The 17,073-nt window shown below is 41.8% G+C and overlaps 1 protein-coding gene across 1 annotated transcript in view; it reads left to right on the top strand.

Moving 5' to 3' along the window:
- The window catches only part of spon1a (spondin 1a), a 135,908-nt gene that overhangs the window by 103,261 nt on the left and 15,574 nt on the right, over nt 1-17,073 (top strand). Inside the window, exons 8-11 of the mRNA XM_026320545.1 lie at nt 6,921-7,122; nt 11,671-11,811; nt 12,787-12,862; nt 12,957-13,139. Coding sequence (XP_026176330.1) covers nt 6,921-7,122; nt 11,671-11,811; nt 12,787-12,862; nt 12,957-13,139 — 602 coding nt within the window. The remainder of the gene's footprint in view (nt 1-6,920; nt 7,123-11,670; nt 11,812-12,786; nt 12,863-12,956; nt 13,140-17,073) is intronic.

The following is a 17,073-nucleotide window of genomic DNA, read 5'->3' as shown; positions in this document are numbered from 1 at the left end:
AACATATTAATGTCTAAAGTCTAATAACACTGTAATCAGCACAAAATTGGCTACAATAATATGTGAGCAGCAAGTTTATACATTATTGTGTTTTCGAGAAAAAAGTGTTTATGCATGGTTAGTGAAAAACTAAAATTTTTTACTCACTGAAATAAGACCATAAAACACAAACAGAACATTGGTTCACAAGACCTTGGAGACCTGCATGTTGTAGGCTAAAGTGTTTACTTCAGAGTGCTGTGAATGTCATCTTGTTCACACATTCACAGTAAACAATACACTGATTTAAATTTTCTGAGACACTTTTTGTCCAGAAAGGCCATATGCAAGAGGGTGTGTCTGAGGATAAACAGTCATGTGATTTACCTGAGAAGACGAAAGACGCACTGAACGACCAGACAAAGACGCGCATTATGAGCCTTTCAGTCAATGTAGATGGGAGGGGCTTAGTGCAGCACAATACAAAACAATGAGGAGCCAAACGATCCTCATTTGAGTTAAAATCAGTGTTGTTACTCTGAGGACAAGCTAAAGTATTTGTCTCTGTGTGGAATGTAAGGAGCGCTTCTTCACGTCCGTGACGCTCTATCATCCAAACGTGCAGAAAAAGTGAGTAAATTCTATGATGAAGTTTGATATTTTGTGTCATTTCTCGGGGGGGTGCACATATTTACCTGGTTCACCTGAGATTATTTACATGTGAACAGTGAACAGTGTACAAGGCGGGACCGCATTACCTGTAATGAGGTGAGACAGGAAAAAACGGACTTCTCCTTACGTTCATACGGATTAAATAAAAAGTGATGATTTGTTTTCGACTTGAATTGTTTCACTTAAAAGAAAACATATACATATTTATCTGTACGATCAGAATTGACGGAGTAATTTAAGTTTGTTTCGGCCTTATCAGAAAAAGATGTGTCAAAACGCGCCGGCGCGTGCGTCGACCCCAGAGGGTTAAAACTCCCTTTAACGGAAGAAAAAACCTCCAGCAGAACCGGGCTCAGTTTGGGCGGCCACCTGCCTCGACCGGTTGGGGTGAGTGGATAGAGGTGAGAGAAAAGAACAGCAACAATAAACAACAAATAGACAATGCAGGTTGATGGGGCCAGTATCTGCACATCAGTGATATACAGCTGCAGGACCGGGGACACCTGCAGAAGGTACAGAGAGAGAGAAAGGGAGGGAGGGAGCACAAACTAGAGGAGAGAGAGAGCACAAGGTTAGTGACATTCAATGGTGGAATATACATGTGAGGTGGGAGGAGAAGAAGAGAGGTGAAGGGAAGGGAAGAGGGGGTGGGGTTAGGGTAGGGGAGCTCAGTGCACCAATGGTCCCCGAGCAGTCTAGGCCTGTAGCAGCATAACTAAGGGATGGTTCAGGGTTGCCTGAAGCCAGCCCTAACTATACGGTTTGTCAAAGAGGAAGGTTTTAAGTCTAGCCTTAAAAGTACAGAGAGTGTCTGCCTCCTGAACCCAGACTGGGAGCTGGGAACCACAAGTAGACCTGTGCTCTGAGAGCAAAGTGCTCTATTGGGATAATATGGTACCATGAGGTCTTTAAGTTATGAAGGAGCTTGATCATGAAGGGATTTGTATGTGAGAAGAAGGATTTTAAATTATATTCTCTATTTTACAAGGAGCCAATGAAGAGAAGCTAATATAGGAGAAATATGATCTCTTTTGCTAGTTCCTGTCAGGACTCTGGCTGAAGCATTCTGGATTAATTGGAGACTTTTTATGGAGATACTGGGACATCCAGATAGTAATAAGTTACAGTAATCTAGTCCTGAGTTATCTAGAGGTTGAGTCATGGCAACTGGATTTTCAGTTCTTTAAAGGTGAAACGTTTCGCCACCCATCCAAGTGGCTTCATCAGTCTGAGAGAGGCTGGACAGGAACCTCTACAGACAATCTAGTCCTGAGGTAACAAATGCATGGACTGGTTTTTCTGCATCATTTTGAGACAGAATGTTCCTAATTTTGGCAATGTTGCGCAGGTGAAAGAATGCAGTTCTAGAGATTTGTTTTATGTGTGAGTTAAAGGACATGTCCTGGTCAAAAATAACTCCAAGGTTTTTCACAGTAGTGCTGGAGGCCAGAGCTATGCCATCTAAAGTAGCTATAATTTTAGAAAAGTTATTTCTGAGGTTTTTAGGCCTAAATAAAATAACTTCTGTTTTCTCTGAATTTAAAAGTAGAAAGTTACTGGTCATCCAGGCCTTTATGTCAGTTAGACAGGCTTGAAGTCTGGTTAACTGGTTTATGTTAACAGGTTTCATAGATAGATACAGCTGAGTGTCATCTGCATAGCAGTGGTAATTAATAGAGTGCTTCCTAATGACATAGCCTAAAGGAAGCATGTACAGGATGAACAGAATCGGTCCTAGCACAGAGCCTTGTGGAACTCCATAACTAACTAACTAACTTGTGCGTGTGGAAGTTTCGTCATGGACATGAACGAACTGGAATCTGTCCGATAAATAGGATTGGAACCATTTTAATGCTGTTCCTCTGATACCAGTCACATGCTCCAGTCTCTGTAATAAGATGTTGTGGTGAATAGTGTCGAATGCAGCACTAAGGTCTAGGAGGACAAGTATCGAAACAAGTCCATTATCTGAGGCTAAGAGAAGATCATTGGTGACTTTTAACAGTGCTGTTTCTGTACTATGATGTGCTCTAAATCTTGATTGAAAATCTTCAAATAGTTCATTCCTTTGTAAGTGGTCTGATAGCTGCTTAGCAACAGCTTTTTAGAAATAAATGGTAGGTTGGATATTGGTCTATAATTAGCCAAGACTCTTGGATCAAGACTAGGCTTTTTGAGTAAGGGTTTGATTACTGCAGTCTTAAAGGCCTGTGGTACGTAGCCTGATACTAGAGATAAATTTACTAAGTCTAATAAAGATGAGTTAATTAATGGTAGGGTGTCTTTAAGCAGTCTAGTCATAATGGGGTCTAAGAGACACGTTGATGATTTTGATGAAGCAACTACTGATGTAAATTCAGAGAGATCTATGGGAGAGAAGCAGTCTAAACATAACTGAGGTCTTACAGATGATTCAAGAGCTACTGTAGTAGAAGATCTATTTATTTCAGGTATGGAATCATCTGATATCTCTTATCATCTCATCTCTTATCTCAAATTGTTGTGATTTTATTTGTAAAGAAACTCATAAATTCATCACTGCTGAGAGCTAAGGGAACACTGGGCTCAACAGAGCTGTGACTTTTTGTCAGCCTGGCTACATTGCTCAAAAGAAACCTGGGATTGTTCTTATTTTCCTCTATTAGTGATGAATAGTATGCAGTTCTGGCTTCACGGAGAGATTTTTCATATGTTAATAAACTGGTTTTCCAGGCTAGAAAAATTTCTTCTAAATTTGTGGAACGCCACTTCCTTTCCAGCCTGCTTTAAGGTACAAATATGTAAATTATACCATGGGGCTAATCTCCTCTGATTCACTAACTTCTTTTTCAGAGGGGCCACAGTATCAAGTGTTTCACGCAGTGAGGCTACAGCACTGTCAACAACAAGATCAATTTGGTAGGGAGTGGGATTGAGGCAGCTGCCTCCACTGTGTTGGTACTTGTGTGACCGGTGGGTTTCTGCATTGTGTTGAAGTGAGAATGGTGACACTACGATCACGTTTGGAGGCGATCTCCATTTATTTTCTGACAATAAAAAGAAAAAAAAAGAAAAACCTTCATGTAAATATTGTGCCCGCTCCAGCTCCTACACAAATAAATATAAACAGACAGGACGGGAGTTAGCACCGTAGCTTTTAAGCTAGCAACACTCGTCTATTAAAAGTAGCTTTATAAGCGCTCATGTGCCAACACATTCATATCAACAGGTAGTAACAAACATGATGGTGAGGATGATCTAAAATAAATACAAAACAATAAGAAACAACAGGAAGCATTACGATGTTAATTGAATGGCATTAATTAAATGGCACCCACCTCTCCCACAGGAGAATTGTACAAAAGGGGAGAGGGGAAGTGAGCGCCCAGAATTTATAGGGGGTTACTGTAGAAGAAGAAATGAATGAGGAGGGGCTTTGAACTCAAACTTTATCAACAAAAACAAGAGGTTAGGAGGTCCTGACAGTCAGGTATAGAAATATTTGGGGATAAAAACAGTTTTTGTGTAATTATAACAAAGAGAATATATGACCCGGTTACACTTGGCATACATGTAAATGAAGATGGAATCATCAACTTATTAAGAGCGTGCTGCTGCTGTAGTGAAATTTTCTTCCAAATGCTGCAAGATCCATCATCTTAAATTCCATCATCCAAGCTACTGTAATCCCGGACTAACTGGTGGTAGAAATTAACAAACCCCAGGAAGCGCTGGAGCCCCTGCTGGCTACTGGGTCACGGCCAGTCAACCATGACTCAGATCTCCTGGGGATCGGTCCGGAGTTTACCGGCATCAATTATATATCTGAGGACAACAACCTCCAGGTGGTGGAAATCGCACTTTTTGACCTTTACGAAGAGGCGGTTCTCTAGAAGACATGGCAGGACCTGGCACATGTGACGGATGTGTTCTGCCAGGTTGCATGAAAATATTAGTATATTGTCGAGATATACAACGACGAATTATTGAAGAAAATCCCTAAGCACGTTGTTAATCAGAGCCTGGAAAACTGCTGGGGCATTGGTAAGGCCGAAAGGCATAATGAAAGTGCCCGAGTGGTGTCTTAAAGGCGGTGTTCCATTCATCGCCCTCCCTTATCCGGACCAGATGATACGCGTTGCGGAGGTCCAATTTGGTAAAGACCGCTGCTCCCGGCAAAGCCTCAAACGATGAGGAGAGCAAAGGCAGAGGGGTAACTGTTCTTTACGGTGATCTTGTTAATTCTGAGGTAATCGATGCAGGGCCGCAACGTCTTGTCCTTCTTTTGGACAAAAAATCCGGATCTGACTGGGGAGAACGATAGACGGATTAGGCCTGATGCTAGAGACTCTTTTATGTACTTCTCCATCGACTGTCTCTTGGGGCGAGACAGACAGTCTGCTGGATGATAACGTGGTCCCTGGGAGAAAGTCAATGGCACAATTGTATGGGCGGTGGGGGGGGGGGAGAGATAATGCCCTGTCTTTACTTAAAACTTCCGCCAGGTCATGGTAACACTTGGTACCCATGTAAGGTCCGTTGGCGATTCAGGCAGCGCGCTAGTGGGTTTGACTGGGGTGAGGACGGCATAACAAAGGCATAACTTTGTTTCTAGCCCAGTCGATTTGGGGATTGTGTTGTCTAAGCCATGGGTGTTCCAGCGTGGTCGGGATGGTCAAAGATCTGACGAAAAAATGTCAGAAACTGATCAAATGTATGATCCTCCATTGGTCTGATGGCGAACTCGGCTTGTGCCCAGGTCAATGCCCTGTTTCTCAGTAGTCCGGAAAAAAAGTATTTTTGATAAATCTGTTGAAAAACCTGAGGGACATGCCTTAAAAACATTTGTACATTGAAAAATAAAATTTCGGCACTTATCGCTTTCTCCATGTTATGGTGGCGGATCTGGAACAAGAATATCCCGCTGGATCGGAGGAGGAGGAGAAGAGACTGGAATGAGGCTGGGGGAATGAGGTTTAGACTCCGCCGACAATGCAGGGAAAGCCAAATGAGCTGAGAATGCCCGCATTTGTTCAGTCAGCTGCGTGACATGCAGTAGCAGCTGGTGGTTAGTTTCAATAATTGACCAAAGAGTTCGGTTGTGCTCACCCAGCAGCGAACCCTGTCGCAAGACCGCTTGCTGTAGGTCAGGTGTGCTGGGGGAGGTGTCTGATCTGGTATCCACTCAAGTCAAGCGTGTGTTCCCAGGGGATAAGGGCTAATTCACATCCTCAGAGACCATCATTAGTAAAATAAATTAGGGCAGGACTGAGTTGGTTGAAATCAGATTTATGTGGGGGTGATGACAGCTGAAAAGTAAACCCTGGCAAATTGTCTATGTTGCAACAAGAATCTTCTCACTCTTCCCATCTGTTATCTGTGAAAATTCTTATGATTAGTTTAGCTATCAATCATTGGTCAAAACAGGTGTCAAGAGGTGTGTTTGTCTCCTGTACTGGATTAGAGCAAATGGAGTGGTGATTGATGTGGCCTCATAATGTGTGGTAGAATATGTAATCTTAATTTGTCATAGTCAGTATTATTTTTTTATGCAGAGAGTTTAGATTTTTCACTTCCAGTCAAGTTTCTCTTCTGGTTTATCATCCGTTTCACAATCTTTTTTTCTCTCTGCTTTGATATTCACAGAAATATGGTTTAAAAACAGCTCCCCCACTGAATCACTGCCATTGTGTAGCTGTGTTGATAAAATGACAAAATATCAGACATATATCTTTGTTAAAATATTTAAGATTTGCAGGTGTGGTGAGACCTATGGATCAGTAACAAGCTTCATCTAGGCATATTGTACTATGGCCTCTACCATATCATGTGCACTTTGGGGTGCTAGTCCTGCAGAGATGATCTCTTTTATGACAACTGGACTCCACAGCATTTTATTTGCCAGTGAGAGTGGAAAATAAATGTAGACAAAGGTGAAAATTTGACTGGTGTGAGTGACTGCGTTCTGACTCATGTGTTTCTAACAAATGTGTTTCAGGAATTTCAAGACAACCATTGTCCCAGTATAATCTTCATTCATATCATAGCAATAATTTAGCAGTGACTCAGGACATATATACATTTAATTAACAGTGCATATTTTCTTCTGCTGTATATATATTTACTTTTGAGCGGCACTGGCTGAGTATTGCACACATATGGATACCATCCGGATCCGGGTTACATCCTTTAGAAGTTTCTGCTTGTCAGTTCAGATGCGGCTAAAGTCTCTGTTTTTCACCCTTAACCTGACAAAATTGTTTGCCTCACTCTTCCTCTTTCTGTGTCAGGCGAGCTGCCCCATCAGCTGAATTTTCAGTGGACCGGACTCGTCACCTCATGTCTTTCCTGACTATGTTGGGGCCCAGTCCAGACTGGAATGTGGGTCTATCTGCTGAGGACCTGTGTACCAAGGAATGTGGCTGGGCCCAGAAGGTGGTCCAGGACCTGATCCCCTGGGATGCGGGCACTGATGGTGGGGTGACATATGAGGTCAGTGAAAACTATTATGACCCTAGGGGTCATTATGTGTGAATTTGTGGTATGTGTGGTTGCTAGTTCTCTCCTCCCCAGTCTGTGTGCGTATGTGAGTATGAAAGGAAAGGGGCGTGGACCAGTGGAGTTCGTGATTGGTTGGGTCAAGTGGACCTGACGTTGCTGATTGGTTCAACCTTCCAGGATGACCATAAGAAGCTGCGACCGAGTCCCGGAAGGGAGAGCTCTTCTCCGATCTCTACCGCTCCCAAGCCAGCGTTAGTTGTGGTCGTCATGCTAGCAGGAAGTTTTTTGGAAAGTCGTTTTGGTAAACCAGTTTGTAGAATAAGATTTGTAGTGTTTATTTTGTGTAAGGCTGTTTTGGATAAATCACACTGTATATAGTGAGCACTGTTTCTTTATTTATTAGTCCCTAGGAAGAAAGCCTAGGTGTTTTTGTTTCATTTTTTTTCTCCTGTGTGTTTGGTTAGGAGTTCCAGGAAAAGAAAACCAGTGATTTTTTGTTGATTTTCTTTTGTTAGACGACGTAGGGCTATTATAGCGTTTTTGTTAGTAGTTTGTCAGGCTTCGCCGTTTGGTTCCGGTTTCTGTTTTGTTTATTTGAAAATAAATAATTTACGTTAAGAGGTAGAAGTCATGGGGGTTTTTCTTGTTTGTTGAGAGTGGGAGAGTGTTGGAAGGGAAACTCACATCATGTTACGTACCGGCAACCCCTAGGCCGGTCGTAACATAGATTTGGGGGCTCGTCCGGAATAGTTAATTCGGCCGGGATTATTGTACCGCCCCCGGAATCATTTTCTCGTCCGGTACCCGGAAGCGTCATTGTTCGGGATTATTCTTCATCGCTCTATCATACGGTAAGTCGCATTTTCTCCACCCAGTCTGTTTGACAGTTTAAACTCATTATGGAGTTTAAATTAGAGGATTTCACCTTGAATCCCACCAAAGACAAGTTGGAACGGTGCCGAAAGGCTGACTTGGTTCTGATAGCTAATTTTTTTGATGTGCAGTTACCCTTTAATGCTAAAAAGGAGGAAATCAAACAACTCCTATTAGCTAACTTAGCGGACAAAGGGTCGTTTGGTAGGCCAACTCCGACAGATGGAGCAGCGCCGAGCGAGTTAGCTGCCATTCCCACCCCAGCTAAAGACGTCCCAGGTCAGACTGGAATGGCATCTGAGGAGTTGCGGGTGACGCTACAGTTGAGGGAGGTGGAACTCAGGAATAAACAATTGGAGATAGAAGCCTTACATCTAAAGGTGAGGGTTCTGGAACTGGAGCAGAGCGCTGCTGTCTCTACCAGTCCCCTATTCCAATCACCTTTTGCACGCCCTCAGGATGGTTTTGACGTTAGCCGGCATATTGCATTAGTACCGCCATTTCGAGAGTCTGAGGTAGATTCCTACTCGTCATCTCATGTCTTTCCTGACTATGTTGGGGCCCAGTCCAGACTGGAATGTGGGTCTATCTGCTGAGGACCTGTGTACCAAGGAATGTGGCTGAGCCCAGAAGGTGGTCCAGGACCTGATCCCCTGGGATGCAGGCACTGACGGTGGGGTGACATATGAGGTCAGTGAAAACTGTTATGACCCTAGGGGTCATTATGTGTGAATTTGTGGTATGTGTGGTTGCTAGTGCTCTCCTCCCCAGTCTGTGTAGGTGCGTATGTGAGTATGAAAGGAAAGGGGCGTGGACCAGTGGAGTTCGTGATTGGTTGGGTCAAGTGGACCTGACGTTGCTGATTGGTTCAACCTTCCGAGATGACGATAAGAAGCTGTAACCGAGTCCCGGAAGGGAGAGCTCTTCTCCGATCTCTACCGCTCCCAAGCCAGCGTTAGTTGTGGTCGTCATGCTAGCAGGAAGTTTTTTGGAAAGTCGTTTTGGTAAACCAGTTTGTAGAATAAGATTTGTAGTGTTTATTTTGTGTAAGGCTGTTTTGGATAAATCACACTGTATATAGTGAGCACTGTTTCTTTATTTATTAGTCCCTAGGAAGAAAGCCTAGGTGTTTTTGTTTCATTTTTTTTCTCCTGTGTGTTTGGTTAGGAGTTCCAGGAAAAGAAAACCAGTGATTTTTTGTTGATTTTCTTTTGTTAGACGACGTAGGGCTATTATAGCGTTTTTGTTAGTAGTTTGTCAGGCTTCGCCGTTTGGTTTCGGTTTCTGTTTTGTTTATTTGAAAATAAATAATTTACGTTAAGAGGTAGAAGTCATGGGGGTTTTTCTTGTTTGTTGAGAGTGGGAGAGTGTTGGAAGGGAAACTCACATCATGTTACGTACCGGCAACCCCTAGGCAAAAACAAAACATTCAAACATTTGGATATTATTACTAAATTAAAGCATCAAGTCATATCAGTAATTTGCTCCCAAACATGTTTACTGACATAAAAAAGCAGATCCCTGCAACCCTAAATAGGAATAAGCGGGTATAGATAAAGGATGGGTGGATGTATCTGTGATCACTATTTTAACAAAGCACTTGTCTTCCATTTAATGAATATGTGACTGATCTCAGGTTACAACCCCACAGTCCGATAGCAATTAAAGCCTTTTGGAAACTGTTATTCTGTCCACCTTTTTATTCTAGCTGAGTCTTCCTTTCACTCTTGCGTTTTGACCTTGTCATTAAGCCACCCACTTCTTCTTTATGTGCCTGTCTGCTCACATTCATAGTCACTCCCTCTCTCACCTCTTCACATACTTCCACTCTACAACAATTCAAGTGTCATCACCCCTCCAATTCTCCTTTAGCAGCCTTGAAAATCTTCGCCTCCCAACCTCACCCCAAAGTGCTGTCTTCTGTGTCTTCAGTGTCTCCAGTCAGCACTAACAAATTAGTTTATGTGTGCATATATTTGACCAAACTCTATGACCACATGTAAACCTTTGGCTGATCCCTCAGTGCTCACAGATGAACCCACTGAACTGTGCTCTCTTGCGTATTTTGGCTGGCTTCAGGAAAAATTTTACTCCACTGCTTATTCTTCTTCCTGTCTTTTTCTCCTTCTCACCCCTCCACACACACACACACACACACAAACTCATATTTCTACTGTATCTTTGTTAGGGCACACATAATACATTCCATAGACAATTACTCTATCCTTATCCTAAACCTAACTCTAACCCTAACCCTTGTGTAACCCTCAACAGGTGTCTGAAAAAGTGAGGACTGTCCTAACTTTGCCAAAATCCTCATCCTTTTGCAATCATGCTCAAAATGGAAGGGTAGTGGTGGAACGCACAATCTAAAATAAACCTCTCTAAGGGCAGTTCAGTTATATTAAGCAATTTCAGTTTGTGTTCTGTTTTACTGTATATAATTATAATATAACTCTGTATAGTCTGATGCATAAAGTTTTGGACATCTCCATGACCTAATCGAACAAAGAAAAACATGTAACAGGAAAATCTCTGAAAAATATTTTTATCATACATTTTCAGGTTTTCAAACTGTGAGTCATAGAGGAAGAGACATACAATAAAGATACTGTGTGAGGTGAATTCCACAGATACTACAATAAGTGTAGTGTGCGACTGAGTTTGAATAGAAATACATTTTGTAGTTTGACCCATGATTTGAGCCACCTATCAATGCAGTGGGCATTTGGAGCTGCAGCAATTGCCATGCCACAGCTCACCGAAGCAGTAAAGGTACTTTAAAATCCGTGTTTAGCATGAAAACTCATACTTCTCATTAAATCGGAAAATGCAGATGTGATTCACATATTTTTTACTTACAATTTCAACTGGGGTATCATTATCCCTAATGTTAACTACAAATAAATCATGAATCCATTTAGGAATCAAAAAGATTGCTTTCGTGATGAAACTAATGTACACTCCAGTGCTTTGTTTGCCCAAATACACAATGGTGACTAAAATGCAGATAGTTTTTCCTGATATTTTGCCATTGTTTTACCATTGTTAAAATAACAGCATGCTCAGACTGTGAAAAACATTTAGCCAAGAACAAGGGCAGAACACACAAGTATCACATTAAACCTTTTTCAGAAAGATCGATGAAAGAAAACCTCACTAAAAATATACTGCAGCAGAGGATAGTTAAACTGTGGCTATTCTGGAAGTGGGGTGGGACTTTGGCTTTCTGTTACGAAGTTGTAAAAGGCACAGGCCTGTAACAGTAATGAGATGCATCCTTTGTGCTATTACCTTTACTATATCTTTTAATTAGTGGCCACTCATTACCCCTCCTTATTTTCTGCTCTGCCTCACAAACAAAAACACTGCTGCTCTTTCCCTGTTTTTTTTTTTTGTGTGGCCACAGTAGGGGAGTGAAGGACAAGCTGGTTATCTGCTTCCAGACAGCCTCTGACTGTGGTGCTTCTATCAGCCCCATGCTGGCAGACCTTTACTGTGGACAGATAAGACCATTTCCCATATAAACTGCAGCACTTCACCACTAGTGCTTTCTGACTTTGAGACTTGTCCTTTGTTTAACTTTGAGTGACTTTGTGCTTGTACTTCCAATCCCAAAGATTCAAGGCTTTGTTGTCTACATGTCTTTCTGTGTGTTTCTTTTAGTCTCCCAACAAACCCACTGTGACCCAGGACAAGATCCGCCCTCTGACCAGTCTAGATCATCCTCAGAGCCCTTTTTATGATCCTGAGGGGGGCGCTATCACTCCTGTGGCCAGGGTAGTGGTGGAACGCATTGCCAGAAAGGTCTGTCTGTTTTGATACCTGTCACTTCTTCATGGAAATATAGATAATTGGTAGTCCTCCTGGGATAATAATGATAACGCAGGACTTGACATTTCATCAGATAATGGTAGATATTCATGCAGTGTTTTCAATTGGTAAAACTCATGTATATTCCTATAAGACTTTGTATGTACTGTACACAGCATAGAGTAGTACATTACAGTACATTCAATGCTTCAAAAGCAGGGACATGGCTCAGCAGCTATGCTGATATGTTCAGTTCTGTCTCGTGGAATGTGAGTAATGTTTCACAAACTGAAAAAATGCATATCTTTGGAACACCTGTGAATAATTCTGATTCACAGATTGAACAAAAACTAACTTTAAGCTTATCAAAATATAATTTACATTGTCACATGTAAGTTGTTATTTGTGGGAATGTGCACTTCAACAATAATAATAATAATACCTAACACATTGTGATTATAACCACTAAATACATCTCACAACACTATGTAAGGCCACTATCACCCCCAATATCAAGCTTAACATATATCATAGTAAATTAAAGAACTACACTTATGTAAATGAACTTAAATTTAATGTGATATACAATTAATGAATAAAATGACACAAAGCATTGACAAATCACATTCCCCAGGATCTCTGGCTGCAAACGAGAAAGGTTAGCAGTCCTTCAGTGGCATCTAGAGGCTGATATGGGGAGTTTGGCATCTTTTGTCACAAAGGATTTCTTATCCAGAAACACAAACAGCCAAAACACATGTACACAGCTTACACTTATATTCTGATAAAGTATGTTCTCTTCCTGTGGCTGCCACAGTTAATGGAATTTGTAAGTCTGCTGACCTTATTGTACTCGAGAGGTGGCACTCTTTCTTATAGCTTTCAGAAACCAAAGGTATTTCTAAAGAGAAAACAGAAATAGTTGGTTGTGAATTGTAGGAACATCACAGTGTTTCTGCATGTCCACAGGGTGAACAGTGCAACATCGTGCCAGACAATGTAGATGACATTGTAGCAGATATTGCCCAGGAAGAGAAAGAGGAAGGTATAGATCCTGGTTTCTTTTTCACATAACTTTGAAATCATAGTTAACAGTGATAGGATATTATAGTACCATTATTCTCTTTACCATCCTGCAGATGATACCCCTGAGACATGTATCTACTCCAACTGGTCTCCATGGTCTGCCTGCAGCTCAGCCACCTGTGAAACGGGTAAACGGATGAGGCAGAGGATGCTGAAGGCCCAGCTGGACCTCAGTGTTCCCTGCCCACATACACAGGATTTTGAGCCTTGCATGGGACCTGGATGCAGTGATGAGGGTGAGTAACTTAAGGCTGAAGGTTACTATGCTTGCCAGGAAAACAAAAAATGTAGTTATAGACATAAAAGAACCCTCAAACTAGAGGTTTGTAAAGGTTAAGCATCTACTAAGCCCCTTCGTGAAGATTTTTAATCTCTGATAAATGTTTATATATTATTATAAAATTTTATGGTTATTTTGTCCCTTAATTTATTAATCTAAAAAGTGAGGACATGTTTTAAAACCAGTCTTTGTTGGTGTAGGGCAGGGGTCTCAAACTCCAGTCCTTGAGGGCCACTGTCCTGCTTGTTTTCCAACTATCCCTGCCCTAACCACTGCTGATTACCTGGATCAGGTATGTTCATCCAATCAGAAGCTGAAAGGGCAGGGCTAGTTGGAAAATAAGCAGGACACTGGCCCTTGAGGACTGGAGTTTGAAACCCCTGGTGTAGGGCCATCAATAATACCTAAGGTGTTGTATTATTCTACCATAGCAATTAAGTTAGAGCAGAATACAGATGAAGGAGAGCACTTTGTTTATATGACAGCCTTTTAAATTTTATGGCAGCTAGGAATTGCATAATACCATAAAATATATTTTGTAATGTTAAGAGTAATTCACTTAGAAAATTATGTGTGTGTTACATGTTGGTGGTGTGCTGAGAAGGACAGGTGTAAGCCCAAAATGCAGGACAAAAACAACCTGACCTTATTGTACTCGAGACCTTCTCACCGCTGGGCAGCTCTGGGCTCTGGCTGCAAGAGGCAGCTCTGGGCTCCAGCGAGGAAACAGCGCTGGGCTGCAGGACTGGAGATGGGGGCTACTCTTGTCCTTGCTGGCAGTGCCAGCGGTGGCAATGCTATAATTCTGAAGGCTCAGGTTGAGGGAGTAAGGACTCAGGCTGAGTGAGTGAGGACTTAGGCTGAGTGAGTGAGAACTCAGGCTGAGGGAGCAATAACTCAGGCTGAGGGAGAGAAAACTCAAGCAGAGTGAGTGACTTTACAAAAACAAAAAACCCAACAAATCTCTTATGAGCAAGCACTTGGCGACAGTGGAGAGGAAAAACTCCCTTTAACGGAAGAAAAAACCTCCAGCAGAACCGGGCTCAGTTTGGACGGCCATCTGCCTCGACAGGTTCGGGTGAGTGGATAGAGCAGAGAGAAAAGAACAGCAACAATAAACAACAAATAGACACTGCAGGTTGGTGGGGCCAGTAACTGCACATCAGCGATATATAGCTCCAGGACCGGGGATACCTGCAGAAGGTACAGAGAGAGAACAGAGAGAGAGGGAGAGAGAATACAAACTAGGGGAGAGAGAGAGCACAAGGTTAGTGACATTAAATGGTGAATTCAATGTGAGGGGGGAGGAGAGGAAGAGAGGTGAAGGGAAGGGAAGCGAGGGGAGGGGTAGGGGAGCTTGGTGCACCGATGGTCCTTGGGCAGTCTAGGCCTGTAGCAGCATAACTAAGGGATGGTTCAGGGTTACCTGAATCCAGCCCTAACTATAGGCTTTGTCAAAGAGGAAGGTTTTAAGTCTAGCCTGAGAGTGTCTGCCTCCTGAACCCAAACTGGGAGCTGGTTCCACAGGAGAGGAGCTTGATAGCTAAAGGCTCTGCCTCCCATTCTGCTTTTGGAAACTCTGGGAACCACAAGTAGACCTGCACTCTGAGAGTGAAGTGGTCTTTTGGGATAATATGGTACTATGAGGTCTTTAAGGTATGAAGGAGCTTGATCATGAAGGGATTTGTATGTGAAAAGAAGGATTTTAAATTCTATTCTGTATTTTACAGGGAGCTAATGAAGAGAAGCTAATATAGGAGAAATATGATCTCTCTCGCTAGTTCCTGTCAGGACTCTGGCTGCAGCATTCTGGATTAACTGGAGGCTTTTTATGGAGATACTGGGAAATCCAGATAGTAATGAGTTACAGTAATCTAGCCTTGAGGTAACAAATGCATGGACTAGTTTTTCTGCATCATTTTGAGGCAGGATGTTCCTAATTTTGGAAATGTTGCGCAGGTGAAAGAAGGCAGTTCTAGAGATTTGTTTTATGTGTGAGTTAACCCTCTGGGGTTTGAGGGTGTTTTGGGGCCCTGGACAAATTTTGACATGCCCTGACATTTGTGCTTTTTTCAGTTGCTTTTAAACATATTAATGGCCAAGTCTGATAACACTGTAATCAGCACAAACTGGGCTACAATAATATGTGAGCAGCAAGTTTTACAGTGTTTATGCATGGTTACTGAAAGACTTCAATTTTTAAGTCACTGAATTAAGACCATAAAACACATACAGGACATTGGTTCACAAGACTTTGGAGAAATGCATGTTGTAGGCTCAAGTGTTTGCTTCACAGTGATGTAAAAGTCATCTTGTTCACTCATTCACGGAAAACAATACACTGATTTAAATTTTCTAAGACACTTTTTGATTAGAAAAGACATATGCAACAAGGTGTGTCTCAAAATGAATAGTCGTGATTTACCTGAGAAGACAAAAGACGCACTCCACAACCAGACAAAGACCTGCATAATGAGCCTTTCAGTCAATGTGGCTGAGAGGGGATTAGTGCAGCACAATACAATACAATGCGGAGCCAAATGTTCGTCATTTGAGTCATGTTTTTACTCTGAGGACAAACTAAACTATTTGTCTCTGTGGAATATAAGAAGCGTTTCTTCACCTGTGTAACGTGCCATCATCCAAACGCGCAGAAAAAGTGAGTAAATCCTATGATGAAGTTTGACGTTTTATGTAATTTCTCGGGGGCGTGTACAGAATTACCTGGTTCACCTGAGATTATTTCCATGTGAACAGTGAACACAGTACAGAGTACGAGGCGGGATTGCATTACCTGTAATGAGGTGAGACAGGAGAAAACGTATTTCTCCTTACGTTCATACGGATTAAATAAAAAGTGATGATTTGTTTTCGACTTGAATTGTTTCATTTAAAAGAAAACATTTCAAGCTTTCTAGACATATATTTATTATTTTTATGAGTCAAGTATTCGCTGAGATTCTGGTTGTTTTATTTACGTGTCTGTGAAGAGAGATGACAGAGACAGAGAAGACAGAGAGCGCACCCTGTCAGCTTACTTTATTTAACAAAAGCCCATTTGTTGTTATTATGATGGTATACAACTAAAACTAGACCCTTTACAGATTTGAATGATATATTTCTTTGATCTGTACGATCAAAATTGATGGAGTAATTTAAGTTAGTTCCTGCGTTTTCAGGAGAAGATGTGTCAAAACGCGCCGGCACGTTCGTTGACCCCAGAGGGTTAAAGGACATGTCCTGGCCAAAGATAACTCCAAGGTTTTTCACAGTAGTGCTGGAGGCCAGGGCTATGCCATCTAAGGTAACTATAATTTTAGAAAAGTTATTTCTGAGGTTTTTAGGCCCAAATACAATAACTTCTGTTTTCTCTGAATTTAAAAGTAGAAAGTTACTGGTCATCCAGTCAGTTAGACATGCTTGAAGTCTGGTTAACTGGTTTATGTTAACAGGTTTAATAGATAGATATAACTGAGTGTCATCTGCATAGCAGTGGTAATTAATAGAGTGCTTCCTAATGACATATCCTAAAGGAAGCATGTACAGGGTGAACAGAATCGGTCCGAGCACAGAGCCTTGTGGAACTCCATAACTAACTTTTGTTCGTGTGGAAGGTTCATCATGGACATGAACAAACTGGAATCTGTCTGATAAATAGGATTGGAACCATTTTAACGCTGTTCCTCTGATACCAGTCACATGCTCCAGTCTCTGTAATAAGATGCTGTGGTCAATGGTGTTGAATGCAGCACTAAGGTCTAGGAGGACAAGTATAGAAACAAGTTGGTAACTTTTAACAGTGCTGTTTCTGTACTATGATGTGCTCTAAATCCTGATTGAAAATCTTCAAATAGTTCATTCCTTTGTAAGTGGTCTGATAGCTGCTTAGC

This window comes from Mastacembelus armatus, chromosome 3 (assembly GCF_900324485.2).
Source record: "Mastacembelus armatus chromosome 3, fMasArm1.2, whole genome shotgun sequence".
In the NCBI taxonomy this organism is placed as follows: domain Eukaryota; kingdom Metazoa; phylum Chordata; class Actinopteri; order Synbranchiformes; family Mastacembelidae; genus Mastacembelus; species Mastacembelus armatus.
The sequence above is the reverse complement of the archived record's forward strand: the minus strand, read 5'-3'. Positions and strand labels throughout refer to the sequence as shown.